This window comes from Malaclemys terrapin, chromosome 8, assembly GCF_027887155.1.
Source record: "Malaclemys terrapin pileata isolate rMalTer1 chromosome 8, rMalTer1.hap1, whole genome shotgun sequence".
NCBI lineage: Eukaryota > Metazoa > Chordata > Testudines > Emydidae > Malaclemys > Malaclemys terrapin.
The window spans coordinates 12524063-12541380 of NC_071512.1; the positions used below are offsets into that span (position 1 = coordinate 12524063).

Below are 17318 nucleotides of genomic sequence, written 5' to 3' on the forward strand. Positions count from 1 at the left end.
GATAGGTGAGAGACTGCTTAGCCAGTAAGGGAGTTCATCTACAAAGCCTGTATACTCTCCACAGTTAAGGCACTCTTGAAGACCTACTGCCACCTGCAGTAAATCTCCTGACAAGCACAATAAAGTAAAAGGAAAGAAAAAAGTAGGTTTCCCATTACCCCCAACCTCTGTTTCTGTCCTTAGACTGTAAGCTCTTTAGGGCAGGGACATTCCATCTTACCAGCAAAGTAAGTGCTACCATCAACAAATAATAAAAAATGAGTCTAAAGTCTTTAAACCATAAAGTCTGCACAGGGGAGGTAGCCATATTAAAGGAGAAGGATTTTCTCTCCGTCATTCCTGAATCCATAAAGCTGATTTCCCCACCCCACCCCACCCTGCCAAGGAATTCAGGAAAAGGCCCTAACAAGCACCATAGTGAGTATTGTGGAAGTCATTGCAGCTCTCTATTTATCAAAGTCTTAGGCCAGGAGTTCTCCAGATCTTTTATTCAGAGGCTGCGATTTCCTCTTAGACCCCCCTCCTTTCCTAACCTTCACCCCGCCCTAAGAGGTAGTTCTCAAAATGTTCCATTCTGCGGATCATCAGGAAATGCTCCTCCGTTGTCCATGGACCACAGATGGAAAACCATTGACTGCCTAAGGCCATCATAGGAGTATATTTCCATAGGACTAATATTGCCAACAACCATTCAAGTAATTTAAAAATCATTTTGATTTCTGCTTATTTTTCACATGAACCTCGGTATTTTTATTAGAGCTTCTACCTAAGACAATAAGTATGCAAACCTCCTTGTTAATAAAGACCCATCATTTAGCAGCTGTTGGGAAATGTGACATGCTTGCCAAAAGTATATATTAATCCACAAACAAAAAATGTAATGTATTCCTTAGACATATATTCTTATGCCTATGGGTATATGAATACCCTCCCCTCTATCACCTATCTGTATGAATGCACTGGTGTGCCCCATGGCTATCAGGAGGTACGCTATCAGGGACAGCTGTTAAATCAGGCAGGTGACATTTTCAGGTTCAACTATAGATTTCTAAACACGCTGCCAAGATGCGGCCTTTAGTCCCTCGCTACATTAAGCACTCACATAGTTATCTCTAGCAGACCAGCCTGGGTAGAGCTGCATGTGAAGCTGCCGTTCCTTCCGAGCCAGTTCATAGTACTTGGCCTGCTCCTCCCGTGACAGTGCGTGCCACTGCAACAACAACAACAAAAAAGTCCATGTGAGACTCCTCAGTGCATTTCATCACCATTCCTCTTTGCTGTCAGAATGAGATGAGGGCTAGATGGGGTCTCCTTCCATTATCCCTTGCGTAGCGCCACTCGTGTCAGTTGAGTTCCATCAGGGTAATTTGATGCTGGGCATCTACAGTGGCATAAGGACAATGTACACACTTCTAAAGGTGAGCAGCTTGCTACCTGCTTGAGGAAAACACTGGTAAGCGATGCAAGGCTGACCCTTCAATCTGTAGTGGCGTGGCTAATTGGCTTCCCCAGGGAATGAAGGGAAAGTTCTCTATGTAGCTAGTGGTGCTTGGAGCACTTTCCCCACAGTCTTTTTCTCCTTAGGTTTTATAGACCCCTAATGGCTGGATCCATAGGGGTCACTTCTTCCCCAGCAGGAACAAACACATTGCCTCTACAATAGTCATAATTAAGGATACGTTTTAGTCATGGGTATTTTTAGTAAAAGTCATGGACAGGTCACAGGCAGTAAATAAAAATTCACGGCCCATGACCTGTCCTTGATTTGTACTATACCCCTGACTAAATCTTGGGAGTGCTGCAGGTGCTGAGTTTGGGGGGGGGGGGGGGGAGAGGCGTAGTCCAGGAGGGGTCGCGTGCAGCGGGTGCTGGGGGGCACCGCGAGTGCTTGGGGGGGGGGGTGTGCTGCGGGTGCGTGGGGAGGCCCAGCAGCAGCAGTGGGTTTGCTGTCCCCCACTACCGCAGGACCAGGACTGACAGTGAACTAGAGCAAGGCGGTGGGATACCCTGCTGCCTGATTTGCTAGGGCAGCCCAAGAGCCAGCCACACTGGCTGCTGCAGAAGTCACGGAATCCATGACCTCCGTGACAAACTCGCAGCCTTAGTCATAATACTCCTTAAATTAGGATCCAGTGTCGGAGTGGTTAGTTTACACATCACTGATCTATTGGTAACTGTAGTGAGGTGGTGGGATACCCCACAGGCCCACTGAGGGACAAACCTCCCCTAACACCAACGGGGGCGGAGCCACTGGGTCCTGCGCCAGCCCTTCAGAGGTCACGGTGCTGACCCGGAAGTATAAAAGCCCGCCGGCAGAGCTCAGTTGAGAACCAGCCGCACAGAGAGACCAGACGTCTGTGACCGTGCTCCCACTTGGGAGACGGCAGCAGGCCGCGGCCGGCCTGAGGATTCACCAGGCCAGCCGAGCCTACCCCTCGCTTGATACCCCAAGGAGGACTGGCCAAGCCTGCCCCGTGCCTGCTACCCCGAGGAGGAGCCGAGCCTGCCCCTTGCCAGCTACCCCGAGGAGCAGCCGAGCCTACCCTTCACCACCTACCCGGAGGAACCGATGCTGCTGGAGACCGCCGAGGACACTGGCGCGACCCAGCTACCCTACGAGGGGGAGTGTGGAAGTAGCCCACAGTCTGGCTGCAGCACTGCCAGAGCCTATGTCAGTGTGTTGCGGCCAGGATCCCCACTGACAGCAGCGAGTTTCCGCTACTGCTAGGGCCCCGGGCTGGGAGGCAGTGGAGTGGGAGGGCCTGCGTCCCCCCTGCCACCCACCCCTTGGGTGGCAGACTCCCCCTTTCCCTGGCCTGGAGAGGCTGGGACCTCTTGCTTATTGACTCAGCCCCTGCTTAAGGGCCTGAGTTCCTGACAGTTTGGTTGCTGCTCCGCCCTGACCTAAGGGCCTGGCTGTCTGTATAGAATTATTGGCTCAGCCCCGGCCTAAAGGGCCTGAGCCCCTAACTGTGGGTTTGCTGTCCCCCACTACCGCAGGACCAGGACTGACAGTGAACTAGAGCGAGGCGGTGGGATACCCCACAGCCCCGCTTAGGGACGAACCGCGGCCAAGCCCCATTACAGTAACCATCTTGTACTTCCACCTCTCTGCCCTCATATATTGAAAGGGGGTTTGTAAATATTCATTTCAGTAACAGGATATAAAAAGGCACCTACCTGGTGGTTTAAAAATGTTATTTAAAAAGTACTAGTAGGGGAGAGACCCTCCCATGGGCTTAATCCCTCTAAGGAACACCCCCATCACTCCTACTGTTTGCTCATCTAAACATTTTATTCTGTGGAGTGACACAGACCACATTTAAAGAAACACTGATTTCCTCAAAGCCTCCCAGGTAATAGTTTTGTTGTCAAGTAGCTAATCAGTTCTCTCTCTCTCTTTATGGGATTGTGAAGAAGAGAATGGCTTTGCTTAGAAGCCAGCATTATGTTCTGTTCTGTGCTCTTACCCTCCTTCCTAAAATCTGATTGATAGCTGCACTTTCTTTCAGAGTGCACTCAGCAATGACTTTTGCCCGCATTTCTTTCATATACAACATGAAAGCATTCAGGGGCTTCTTGATAGTGGGCTTCTTGGCTTCCTTCTCTCTCTTTGGTTCTGGCTGGGGTTTCCTGGACAAAAACAAAACAGTCAGTAACGATCACGCTCTTGCATCTCAGCTATCGGAACTGAACAGTAGTCAGAAGAAATTGTTCCTCGTGAAAATATTAAATAGTAAAACACTTGAGCTCAAACCTAGACTAATGCGTATTTTATGCAACTAGGGCATGGACCCTTCTAATGATCATGCCCATCATGACACCGGCGCCTTTCAGTTGCTGGGGCAACAGCGTAGTGCCGCCAACCTTGCTTGTCGAATCGACAGAGTTGCAAATGTTCCATGTCTGGCCTCCACAGGGTTTTTCCACCCAAAGCGTCCCCTCCCATATAAAAAGTGGAATAATTGAGACTAGGACTAAATAGTTAAGGAGACCATTTTGATAGTCTCACCATTGTCTCAAGACTTGCTGACTTACATGGTCCGGTCGTAATGATCCATTTCTTGCTTCCCGGAATGGGGTACTATGGCTGGATGAGGGATTCCAGTGGTATGCATTCCAGAGCTCAGCATCAGGGGATGTGTAAACCTGCAATAGAGGGCATGTCAGTGATCACTGGGACTTTGCGTTTAGCACAACCCTCCCGCGATAGATGGCTGGATTCAGCTCTTAAAGAAGGATTCAGATGTGGGAGAGAGACCCATCTGCAGAACATTATTGCAAGATGAACAGGAAAAGGGGTGGCTGGGTACAGCTCTTTCCATCAGTATTTGTGTCTGGCAGATGGAGAACACATCTTTTTTCACTAGATGGCACTCTTTGAGTTGTTTTTAAGTCACAGGAACAAATGTTAAACAGGAGTAAACATCTCAACGATTTGTTTTACATTCCTTATCTTATGCAGCTCTGAAATTTTGTAAGGAAAGCATTCTTCCTGAAATAATAATAGGGGTCCATGTAGGGATGCCAAGGTGCTGCAGATCTGCCAAGCCTAACCCAGGACTTTTCCATCACTGCTGGTGTTCTAGCAGTAGTAGTTAAATAAAGGCAGCAGTGCTTCACTTGGTGTTTGATTTCACCTGAAGAATGGCACTTACAAAGTTTCTGAATCAATGAAAACAAAGGGGAGGTGTGCATTTTGCCTGGGGTCTTTGATGCTTTTCTTTGGCTTCATCCATCAATGCATTCTTGCTGAGTATTCCTCTGTCATGACGACAGTGGATGAGTGCATAACATAGTAGCCAAACTGATAGCAGAAAAGATTTGGAATGGCATTCAGATTCCATGGGGTTTTTATAAAAATTAATTTGCAATGTAATCTAGCCTTACAGAGATCAGCAGCTTATATTTAATAAAAAAAAGGCATTTTCAGATCTCAGTTGTCACACTATTTTTGTTAGTGTTACAGCAAAAACCAAAACCACACCAACATTTGGATTTGAATTGGGACCCCCATACACCTCCATATTTTTTAAATAGAAAAAGCATGAGTCTCAGCACAAATCAAACTGCAACTCTTGGAGGTACACCCAACGCCCAGCCCTAGCCACGTTATCCACCAACACAGAAATGAGATCGTAAGAGGTTTTACTAGTTTACAAGATTCATTAGGTCTGTATAGATTTTTGAGGTTATAACCAGGCTTTGCCAAGCTTGCCATTTTATGGCTGGAGCTTGGAGAAAGCAAGAATTGCCCCTGGGAGATAAACAACTGTTCATGAGATACGTTGTCACACACAAAAAAAGACGTTTTGATTTGATCCATTGGCCACAGTGTGAGTTTGATCCTCATCTAACAAGGAGTTCTTTTTTGTCTGCAGTATTGCAAAACCTGTCCCACTCTATAGTATAAGTGAAAATGCCAACACCATGCAAGATGAGATTTTGGGGCAACCATGGAGGACTGTAAACTCCTCTCTCTCATTTTATATTCTATTTAGATGCTCAACAGGAGAAGTTGCCTCAGGCAGCATGGTGGAAAACTAAGGTAACGTGGCTGACTATTTTCCTGCCACTGTTCCAGGGATAAGTCCCTGAAGAATGCCTTCAACAACAGTTTTGAATGTTATCCCCTACATATCATGACAACACATAGCAGAAGCAAAAGCTGGAGATGCGAACAAATGTTGCTTGCACATAAACTCCCCTGGGGTTTAATCTAGTCTAGCTGAAGTGACCAACAGTAGCATAGGGGCTTGCTGTCGGTCAGCTGAAGGAACAACGCAAGGATTTGTAACAAACTCTTCACAATTTTGTCCAAACATGTTTGTGAGCACTCTAGTGCTATGTAATTGTAGGACAAATCCACACTTAAGGGGCAAATTGTGTTAACAGGCATGTCTGTGCAATCAGTGGGAACTGTGTACATGTATTTGAAGGCAGAGTTCGGCCTGACATGCTCATAAATCTGCCAGGGTAACATAGGGAGAAGAGAGGGACATTGCAGTACTCCAATGTCCTAGGCTTGTGTTGCAGAATGCAACTTGCTCTGTATGCAAGTTTTATTGTGTTCTAGCAGCCAGATCCTCAGTTGGTCTAAATTGGCAGAGATCCACTGAAGTCAATGGAACTACACTGTTCTATACCTGCTAAGTACCTGACCCTAGGTTTTTAAGTTTTGTGGGGAGGCTTTTACAGGGGTCATCAAGGAGTTAGTTCCAACAATCCAGTGATGCAGCATCTACTGGAATGCAGGGAAGTGCAGCAGGAGACAAATGGAATTTAAAAGGCTCAAGATGTTTAAATTTTGCGGTCCTGTGGACAAATAAAATCACTGGTAATGATCATACTCTCCACCAGCTTTACAACCTGACCGAGAGCCAGTAAAACATGTCAGTCTCCACACAACATAACCCAGTCCATTATACTGAGGAAAGGAACATTTTATCTCTAGTAAAGATTACAGTTCAACGTAAGGAGCTGTTTGGAGTGACCTCAGTGACACCAAATATAAAACCTGGACCTCATCCAATCTTTATAATATTGATAGTGGGGGATTTTTTAAATATTTTATTCTTTTATTGCTCAAAACCAAATCTTCATGGCTTCTCCATGGAAACTCAATGTTTTTATGATTTTAGAGAGACTCAACTAAAAGCAAAATTCTTTCCCTACTCCTGCCATCTGGAATCTTGACAGCCCCTCCCTGGACATTTGCAGTCTGCTGCAAGCTTGTATGGCACAAACTGCAAGCTGCGAGACCAGCAGAGCTGCTGTCTTGTCTCACACAGCTCATACTTACCTGGAGAAAGTAGCCCCAGCAGAGAGCGCTGACGAATACGGCTGTCTAAATCCACATGACGGGAGCGGATAGACAGACTGGCTCTGCCTGGGATCGGGAAGAAAGAGTCTATAAAGCATCTACATCTGTGTGGCTTTTCCTAAAAATATCCTCTATAACTGGACTCATTGCTACTCATCGATGTGAAAGCCTTAGTTGCTCCGGCGGCTAGACAGATGCTTGTGGCGTATGTTCTTTTCCAACCTCAGTACAGAGGTAATGCAGATGGACCTGGACTGCAAAGTTCAGATCTGAATGTGGATCCCAACTTCCCCCAAAGGTTGAAAGTACTAGAGCATTATGTGAGCGTATTGCTTCATTAGCTCTAAACAGTTAAAATCTGCTATACAGGTATCAAGATGAAACGTTCAGGTGGATTATTACTGTAGGAACAAATTGTTCAGCAGTGCACACCCTAACTGAAAAGGTAAAGTTTACAAGGCATAGAAACTTGCTGTGCAATACCAAGATGAACTGCCAAGTTCAAAATCAGCTTCAATCCCACTCTGGTGATTGGGGAATGATCAACCAATCAAATAGCTGCACCTGGGATCACTGGAGTAGCAGGCTTTGGTAGATCTTTTAAGTCAGTAAGGAAAATAACATACTGTGCATTATACCGTTTAAAGTAATCTGATTTCAAAAGTAGGAGACAAACGCTCAAGCGGTGTAAATTGGTGTAGCTCCATTGAATTCAACTGAAGACTCTGACTTCAATGGAGATATGCTGATTTACACTGGCTGAGGGTCAGGCCATATTTCGTCAAAGGAAGTAACACTTACACCGTCCTGAGTACGGAATGTATGTGCCAGGTTTGGAATTTGAAACTATTTTGGAGTTACTAGAGTGCAAATGTCTGAGTAATGTTCTTAATCAATGAAAGGTTAAAATACCCCCTCAGAATGGATTTTCTACACACTTTCCAAAAATTATTTCACCTCTGGCTTAAAGCTGGGCAGGAAGTTTCAAACCCAAAGAAATTGAAATGAGAGTTTTGTTAAGCACAAGAAAATGGGGATTTAGAACAGAAGTGCTGCCTCAGTCATTATTACTGAACATGATTGGCAGATGTGCTCTGCATTAACAGCTCCAACTGATTTCCCACTCTTCTGAAAATGAGGTCCATTATTATTAATTATTATATCACCAAAGCATCCAGATGTCCTGAAAAGGACTGGGATTGCCTTTTGCCTGGTGCTGTTCAGACAGAGGTAATCACAGTCCCTGCTCTGAAGAGCCATAACTGTAGAATCATGGTACTTAGCCCCTAAACCTGAAAGAATAAGGTTTTTGCTTATGCCACTCAGTGAATTACTGTGTCTCAGCTTGATGAAATCTAAAAAGCTCTGTGTGTATTAAAGTTAGTGCACGTGGTTGAGAACTGGCCTGCTCTGTTTACAACCTGCCAGACAAAAATTCCTCTCACACTGCTTAGAAGTTAGTAGTGTATAAACATATCAACAAACAGCCAAGCGCTACAATATATCAGGAAACCTAAACAACCTTTGAAGTTTAACATTCCTGCCCCAGGGGCGAGAAAACATTCAAAGTTAATCCAGAAGTGACATCCATTACTCTAGAGGCCAAGATATCTGAATATAAAAGGATCATGGCACTCAAGCCTTTATCCAAAGTGATTTTGACATGCAAATTAATTCAATTGCAAAACCAATCCATGATCCCTGGGAATGTACAATTAAAGATTTTATCACCCCATGATGAGAGAACAGCTCTTAAAGACAAAGAGGAAAACATAATAATGAGACACCAGCAAACCTGGTGCATAGTTCAGCTGGTGAGCTGTGCAAATGACACAGTTTACAAGGCTCTTGGTTAAGGTGTGTTGTCAGGCTCCAGCGATCAAACTCACTGGACTGGACTATAATTCATTTTTATTCGAAGTTCCTGACTGTCATCCCAGCTAATTAAAGAGAGAGTTATTACAGCTCCTCTTCTCAAAATGCTCAGCAGGAACAAAGACCATTTCTGCTGAACTCTTGTTAGACAGCTTGCTAAGGAAAAGCTGCTTCCTGTATTAAGACCGCTTTGCGTTTGAAGTCAGCTTCATTCCAGAACAGTGAACCTTAAGAACTGTCCACATACCACAGCACTAGTTATTGGCACAAGGAGTTTCTGTAGGGTTTCTTCTCCTACACAATTAGTTTCCACACTGTTTAAACACCAAACCTCTGTAAAAGCATAAACTGGTGACCTATCTCTTTGATGAAACCTTTGAAAATATCAGTTACATTTCCCTGAAGTGCGTGGGGAGAGCTGATAACTTGTGGCTCTGGAGATATACAACATTTGGGTTGTAAACACATGCAGAAGGTCTAAGCGGACACAGCTGAGAACCATCTTTGCTTCTAGGCACTTCTCAAATGCAGAATTTCATCATTTACATAACTCAGAGGCAGTTCTGACTGGGAACTCCCTTTGGGAGGCCCATCATTCCTCTGGGGGAAGCCAAGCTTGAAACTTACTGGAGCTTACCATGTTTCTGTTCACAACAGATCTTGAAAAATAAGCATCAAACTAAAGTTTAGGACTAGGAACCTTGGGAAGTGATTTTATGGAATTTTGTAAATTTCAAGCAGACAACCATTTAAAAAAAGAAAAGTCTATATTACATAAATTTCCTATTTGAAACGTGCTAATTGAATGGTCTGCTCTCTGATCCACAGGGCTGTTTTTCTATTTGTCATTTTACCATATTGGTTTCATTAGTCATTAATGAACTTGTCTGACTAACTTGGTTAAAGGCGCCAAATCCTGCCAGATGCTGTAGTGGCTGTCAGCAGAATGATTTCCTGTCTGACCAACAAACAAACATTTTGAAAAATAGATTTTTTCCATGTAACTAGGCTGCCTTTAACCGTTTCCCATTCTCCCAGCTGTGCATTTGGCAAAGTAGGTGCTTTTTCCACCAACATTTTTTTTTCCACGTTACAGCACAGTCATTCCTGCAGTTTCTATTTTGTCTGTCCTGAGGAGGAATCACATTGTCCAAGGAGTTAAACCATGGGCCAAGAGCAGCAGGTTTAGGATGGAAAGCAAAATTTAATCTCCTCACAGACAAACATAAATCTAGTCTGGCCTCAGTCTCCGTTTCTTTGTGGTTAAATATTTGGAACACTAACAATAAACAAAAATCTAGTTAACATTTCACATTGTTCTTTAATTGTTTCACCTCTCCCATTTTAAGATATCTACATGTCTATACTGGGTTTTTGCAAGGGAAACAGGCAGGAAATTATTTGCACCTGCTGTCCATTGATTATTTCACCTTAAGATTCCCCCATGCCAGTGGTCAGTGATGTATGTTCCCAAACTCACCCTACCACTGTAAATCTTGCCTCATGGTCTCTACAATTTCAATACTTTACCAGGGACTGATGATGGCACTCATTGCAAATGTTAATCCAATCTGAACAGAGATCACGCAAAAATGGCATCTCCTGACTCACCAGATCTGGTTCCTATGTGTACTCAGTCACTCAGTTTTAATGACAAAAATAAAAAATTAATAAGGAGTAAAGGATTTAAATATGTCTCTGGGCCACTCAGAATGCAGGATTCCAAGAGATCATGGGTTGGATAATATCAGGATGCACACATCCTGCCGTTGGGTGAGCAAGCATTCTTTGTACTCCGTTGAAACAGTTCTCTGCCATACTGTGTTTTTTTTTCTCTGTCTTGCCCTTTTTAAAAGGCAGCTTCTGGTGGATTGAACACAGAGCTGGGACACAGAAGTTTGATATGTTCACAAATAACAGCCTAAATCCGGCTATTAGGATTTATCCAGCACAAATCTGGCTAAATCCAGAGCAGGACAGAACTAGCATCCCACTCAAAATGAGAAGCCTTGATTACACCTAAAGCAGGATGGGCAATGGACTGCTCTCAATTTTTTAGTTTAAATCCCTGCACAACGTCCTATACTATGGTGAAAGGCATCGGGGAACGCAGAGAGATATTTAGCTAGTGGCCCAGAGTCCCAATCCCAGCTCCGATGCTGAGTCACCTGGGGCAAATACCTTAGCTTCTTAGTGTCTCAGCTTCCCACTTGCCAACCTCACAGGGAACAGGAGAAATTAGGCCTTGTAAGTTCACAGGTGGGGCAATTGTGAAGATTAAAGAGATAATGTTTGCAAAGTGCTTGGTAAACAAATTGTGCACCAGTAAATTATACTATTTAGAGTGGATCAAAGACCTAGAGAGTAAATGGACCTTGTTGCAGCTTAGGATGCAGGAGTAAGAGCCTGGATAAACTGTCGACACTTACCATCCCATAGAAGGTGTTATCTGTCCAACCCCGCCGGGAGGGAGGGAGTAGAAACCAGGGATATCCGATGTTTGGGAAGGACGGTGCACACCTAAGCAGAGGATCAAGACTTTGGTTAGAGAAGGAAATTTGGGAAGAGCAAGCACTAGCGTTTCCAGGTTTATGGTAGTCAATATGTTTTCAACTTCTCTATTTACTTCCATGTATTTCAAGGACAGCAACTCCGTGTAGGTTTGTGACTCGTGAGGGCAGGTCTACATTGCCGCTTAAGTGGATGTAACTTATGTCGCTCAGAGGTGTGAAAAAGACACCCCCGTCCCCCCTGAGTGATGCAAGTTATAGTGACCTAAGCGCTGTCCACATCAGCGCTATGTCAGTGGGAGACACTCTCCTGCCAACGTAGCTTCTGCCTCTCGCAGAGGTGGAGTAATTATGCCAATGGGGGAGCGCTCTCCCATCAGCATACAGCGTCTTCACCAGATGCGCTAAAACTGCATTGATGCAACTGCACCACTGCAGAGCTTCTAGTGCAGACCTGCCCCGAGAAACATGTGTGACAAAAGTTTTCTCCTATGCACAATCGTTCCAAAGGACAGAGTACAACAATTAATTCCTTGTAGTGGTTTGGTTGTACCACTAAGGGTGTGTCTACACTGCATCTGGGAGCAAGCCTCCCAGCTCGGGTCCTCACACTAGTGCTCTAAAAATAGATGTTGCGGTTCAGGCTCTGAAGGCTGGGCAGGAGGCGAGTTGGGGTTGAGAGGCCAAGCTCCAGCCTGATCGGCAAGATCAAAGCGCCATTTAGCCAGCTATTTTTAAGGGCTAGTGTGAGCCCTGCTAACACCATGGACCCAGGCTGGGAGGCTCACCCCCAGACATGCCCTTCGGTGTAGCCCTTTGCGGGGGTGGGGGCAAAGCGATAACCTTCAAATATTACTGCAGAAAAAAAGATGACTCCTCTATTCATGTTTCAGTCATCCACAGGCCACACTACTCACCTGCCAAACAATGCTGTGCTTTGCATTTCTGTTCCATCCCATCAGTTTCTATTTCTCTTTTCCCCCCGCTCCCCAGTTCATCACAGATAAACTCTTCCTTAGGGTGTTCACGGTAATGCTGACCAATGACACCATTCAGGAGCAAGGCCTTCCTTCCCTGTGACTTCCTGCCATTTTGTTGTGCACTCTTTATCCATAATGACTTTTTCCATGAGCTTCCCTCAGGGCTGTTTCTTTAAGCGTACCTTGTGTATTCCATTTCAGAGAGGCCTTGACTTTAAGGGCCTGATTTTCTATTACACCACAACCTATTTGTGCTGCTCTGCTGGTGTCAAGGGGCCATAAACCTGCTTCATGTGGCCAGCTGAGAATTCCCCTTTGGTAATGGGATTCGCTGGGTGCTCTTCGCAGCTGTCGGTACTGGGGTGTAGTTAGAGGAAAGTGGGTATGGCCAGAGTGTCTCTCTACATTGGCTATTTTCCTGGCTTTCAGGACCGCTTCTCTTGGAGCCTTGGATAGCTGGGAAGAAGTTAGAGCAGCCTTGAAGCTGCTCCTACACGGAGGGCCAAATGGGTCTTCAGCTGCCCTCAGAATTGGGAAACTGAAAATCATAAGCACCCTGCTTTGCTCTCACTGCATTTGGCACAGGATTAAAACCCAGAACCAGGCTTTAGATATCTACCTCCAAAAGGCACATGGGGAAGAAAGATCCCCAGATTAATGTCCCCGATGTGGGAAGAAAGAGAGTGTGTGTGTATGTGTGCACATCTGTCTGTGTGATGAAGAGTGAGATGCTGCCAGGGAAATGCCTTGTGGTGAAAGAATATGAAATGAATGATCCCTTGAACACAACACTGACCTTTGTATAGTTACCTGGTGACAACAGAACATCAAATAACCTTCCAGTTATGTATTAGCCATTAGAGTCTTGCCCTGAAAGACACTGAAGATGTAGTTTGGCCCCTCTCCAGGAGGAGAGGACTCTAGATTCATGGGCCCTCAACAGAGACTTGTGCTGTGGGACCATTAGCAGCTCCAGTGCCAATCTTAATTTTCATGAAAGGACATAGGGCAGCTGCCAGTCCCTGGGGTAGGCTGGTGCTCTATTGTTTAAAGCTTTACATACTAATAGGAAGTCCCTGAAGCACACTCACAGGCAGGGACTTTCAAAGGCCCTTGAGTGGTCATGGAGCTGTGTTCTGCAAGTAGTTTTCAAGGATAGCCTGAAATAAGGTGCATTGTGTTATATTCCCTCAGGAGCCAAGCAAGATTTAAAAAAAAAAAAAAAAAATCTTCCCTCTCCACTTTTGTGAGACTTGGAAATCTTCCATGAGCTGTGCTTCTAATAGGTTTTAATTTAACTTCGTATTTTTCTGTTGACTTTATTACATGCTGCTGGCTGGCAAGCGATTTGCTGTCTGGAAGAAACACCAGACATATGCTGGTATCTGTTCCATGGGTGTAAATCCTCAGCAGTCTGTGGATTTACTGAGGGTAATACTGGTGAGACCAGAATGTGCCCCCTAGGGTTCAAACTGCTGACAAATCACCATCACCTCCTTAGCCATTCCCCTTACTTGATGGCACATTGTTTGGCAGCACTTGTAACTCAGCTCAACTATCATTTTGCAACATGCTCAGAAGCTTTAGAAATTGAGATTACGCGGACTGGTGACTGTTGCGTGAAATTACAGAAAACTCCCCCACTCCAAAAGGTGAGCAGCAATACTGTGTGGGTGGAACACTTCATGTCTTTACCTCTCAATGGGGGTGTTGGCAGGATAGCTTCACATAAAGTTTAGAACAGCAGATAGCCATGTGGCTTTCGTATGCAGGGCTTTGCGTGAAACACACCATCTTGTGTATGCACCTGGAGTTTTCCATTGACTTCCAGGTTCAAATGAACCCAAGATCCCTGCCAGAATTGAGGTTGACACAAAGCTGTACATTAACCTAGATTTACCTGAAACTATGCCCAGGATCTGCCCAAAGTTTGTGAATCTTAGCATAGCTTTGGATGAACCTGGAAGATTTTTGAGTCTGTTGCACCAATACAACATATAATAGCAGCTTCTCACCAGCCCCCAAACCAAAAAATGATTTATGATAAATTCACACACGCATTCACTTTTCACAGTACAGGGTCTAACCTCTCCTTATTGTACTTTCCTCTATACCCTTCCTGAGATGATTGTCTGTCTGCTATGTATTATATTAACAAATAAGAGAAACCCAAATAGTCAAACTGCGTGACAACCACATATGCACAGCCGCGGACTGTAAAAATCCAGCTACACACCAGACACAGATCCTAGTTAGTCAAAATATTTCCTGTTTCAAGCATTTATTTTCTCAAAATGACAACCTGACAACTGTTCGGGTATGAGTCAAAGGAAAGGTTACTTTCCATTTTCTGGTTGACTTTTGTGAATCATCCCCAGACTCTGGTCTGTTCTAAGGCTACAAAGAGAGTTATTACACGGAGAATTAAGCAAAATGGATGATCAAGGCAGACAGTTTTTGATGTTCAAGCTTCTCTTGGCCATGACTGCAAAGCATCCTCAAGGAGCTAAATCCAAAGCAAATTCCCCTGCTAGCCCGTGCCCCTACCTGCCCATGGCTCACTGCACTCAGCGTTTGCAAATTTGATGGTCATTTATTTTTTGAACTGGACATAGGTTAAAGAATCTGGCCATGCTGGAGAACCACTGGCTATGTAGCAACTCTAATTTCAACAATTTACGGCATCAGCCCCCTCTTCTAAATCATCATGAGGACCCCTGCCCCAATAAGCTTATGTAGGATAAGAGTTACCTTGTTTCTGGTTGATGTCGGCTGGCAGGTGTGGTGAGTGGGAGCCATGGCTGAAATGTTCGTTGCTGTATGGAATGAGTGGGGTGAGTGGATGGACTCCGTGGGACGGCTGCACTACAGGAACCTTGTTGGACTGTAAAATACAAGGGGAGGGGAAAGGCTTCAGCAATTTAGGCCTTTGTGCTTTACAATCCAGGTATATTGAGTATCTGGTCTTAAGTGTCTAAGCAAATATCATTAGAACTGCTATTCCTAGCAACAGCAAAGCTCTGGCTCAGAGACTTCACGGGGTAAATATATGAAAGCAGCCATTCCTGCCTGCCTAAGACTGCAAGTGCCCTCTATAGGCCTGGCTTTGGAAGTGAGATGCTGAGAATTATAATAAATCCTCTCAAAAACAGAGCAGAAAAATAGCTTTACCTAAATAAATAAATGCTACAGTCCCTTACAGGAAAGATCCACAACAGCAGTGGCACTGCTGTAAGCTGGTGTATTTTGGACCATCACTGTAAAATAAAACACGGTTTTGTAATATTTATGATGTTACCCTAGACCAGCACAACCAACATGAAGTTTTCAAACTCTGCAGTAGTACCTATTCTGCACAGCGTTTCTCAAATGTGGCCACCAGTGGCTTTCCTTGCGGCCACAGCCTCCTCGCCAGTGATCGGGGGAGGAGAGAGCAAAGCAGTGGTCCCTCCCACAGGGCCACCAGCATGGGTTGGACCCTACTCCCCTTCTGGAAACACAAATGCTGGAGGAACAGGCAGCTAGTGAGTTCCCTGGGGTGGCAGGCAGCAAGCTCTGGTCACCGGGCTCCAACCCCCATCGTCCCTGACCCCTGCTGCCTCCGCCAGCCTGTCAGGTTCCCCGTCCCCCCCCCCCCCCCGTCCCCCACATCCTCCCTACTGACCTCCCCATCCAAGGCTTAATTTGTCCCTGGGCTTGCCAGGACTGAGTAAGTCTGCTGCTGTGAAAAGTGATATGTGTAGGTTTGTTGATATCCCTTTTCACAGCAGCAGACTTACTAACTAGCAAGTCTTTTTAAAAAAAGCAACCAAAAAAGCAAAAGAAACAACAACAAAAAAGACAAGAACCTGCAGAGTACCTTATTTGTGTTTCTATTCTGTTTAGGTTCAGTAAACAATAGAGACAACTACATTGTTTTTATTATTGAGTCTACAAAAAGAGTCAATAAATTAGAATGATTTGGACATGTGTATGTGCAAATTTATTTGTTTTTCCTAAAGTTAATTAAGTATTTTAGGAAAAATTTGTCAGTGCGGCCACCACCAAGAGTTGGTGGCCGCACTTTGAGGCCACCAAAAAATTTGTTGTGAGACCCTACAATAGCTTCTTTATCTCCAGATGATACGGAGCATGTTAGCAAATGTACTGCTATGCTAGCACCCTCTGTTTTGCTCTGCCAGTTCTCTCTGCTGAGGCATGCCGGGGGTGTGTGCTACACGCACACGCACACACACACACATTCTCTCTTTTCTAAAACTAAATTTGAACACGTGTTTTCGAGACTAAAGTAAGCGACAGGCCTGGTGCCTTTATATCAAAGGTACGCACTAATACAGAGACCCAGCCCTCTGACTCCAGGGGCCCCTCAGTTTAGCAGACTTGAAGCACGCCTATTTCTTGCACTCTCAGATGTCGGAGGGAATGAGTCAGAGGTGATGCATTGGAGGTGGGGGGGGGACACATGAGGTCATGTGTTCCCCCCCCCCGAGCTGCTGCTTGGCTTGCACTGAGCATGCTCACACAGACTGAGCATGCTCAGTAACATCTGGTGAAGCCACTGCCCTCACTCTGCCACCATCTCTGGCATAAGTTTAGTCACCTTTGTTAGTTCATAAAGTGCTACACTTTACATCTAGCCGCTTCAACTACCAAATTCTTCCCTATTGGCAGAAATAAGGTAATCCCTTGAAAGAAAGCTTAAAGAACACACAGCAAAATGGCTTCAAGGAAAGGGATACATTGGCCCCTCTTCGTTGCCCTATATGACAAAGAAAAAATGGCACAGAAAAGTGTGTAATTAAAGGTAAAGAATAAATAGTGCAGATCTGCCCTTCAGTGCTAATTTGTACTTACAAAAGACACTTCCCTGCCTCAGACTCTGCTAAACCATACACAGTGGTCTTTTTGAAGTAGGGACAGGTGTCAAATGTAGAGATTCTGGAAAGAGCACAATCCCTTCAACTGCTGGTGAAGAAAGGAAGGAGTAAAAAAGGAAAGGAGAACAATAGGAAGCAAAAGGACAGTATGTCCTGAGAACAGCCCTTCCAGATTCCTGAGCTATACTTTGGAAAACCCAAAGGAAATACTGGCCCCAAAGCTTCCTGCATAGGTTCTACACTGAGTCTAGTA

At 45.0% G+C, this 17318-nt stretch overlaps 1 protein-coding gene across 8 annotated transcripts in view; it reads right to left on the minus strand.

Moving 5' to 3' along the window:
- TCF7 (transcription factor 7) overlaps nucleotides 1-17318 on the minus strand; it is a 120416-nt gene that overhangs the window by 23788 nt on the left and 79310 nt on the right. For 6 of the 8 annotated variants that reach the window (XM_054036768.1, XM_054036774.1, XM_054036770.1 and 3 more), the window contains exons 4-9: nucleotides 14940-15072; nucleotides 11128-11218; nucleotides 6803-6889; nucleotides 4039-4149; nucleotides 3471-3633; nucleotides 1103-1210 (exon numbers count right to left, since the gene is read on the minus strand). In XM_054036768.1, coding sequence (XP_053892743.1) covers nucleotides 1103-1210; nucleotides 3471-3633; nucleotides 4039-4149; nucleotides 6803-6889; nucleotides 11128-11218; nucleotides 14940-15072 — 693 coding nt within the window. The remainder of the gene's footprint in view (nucleotides 1-1102; nucleotides 1211-3470; nucleotides 3634-4038; nucleotides 4150-6802; nucleotides 6890-11127; nucleotides 11219-14939; nucleotides 15073-17318) is intronic. The other 2 variants (XM_054036769.1, XM_054036776.1) reach the window with 1 other exon arrangement.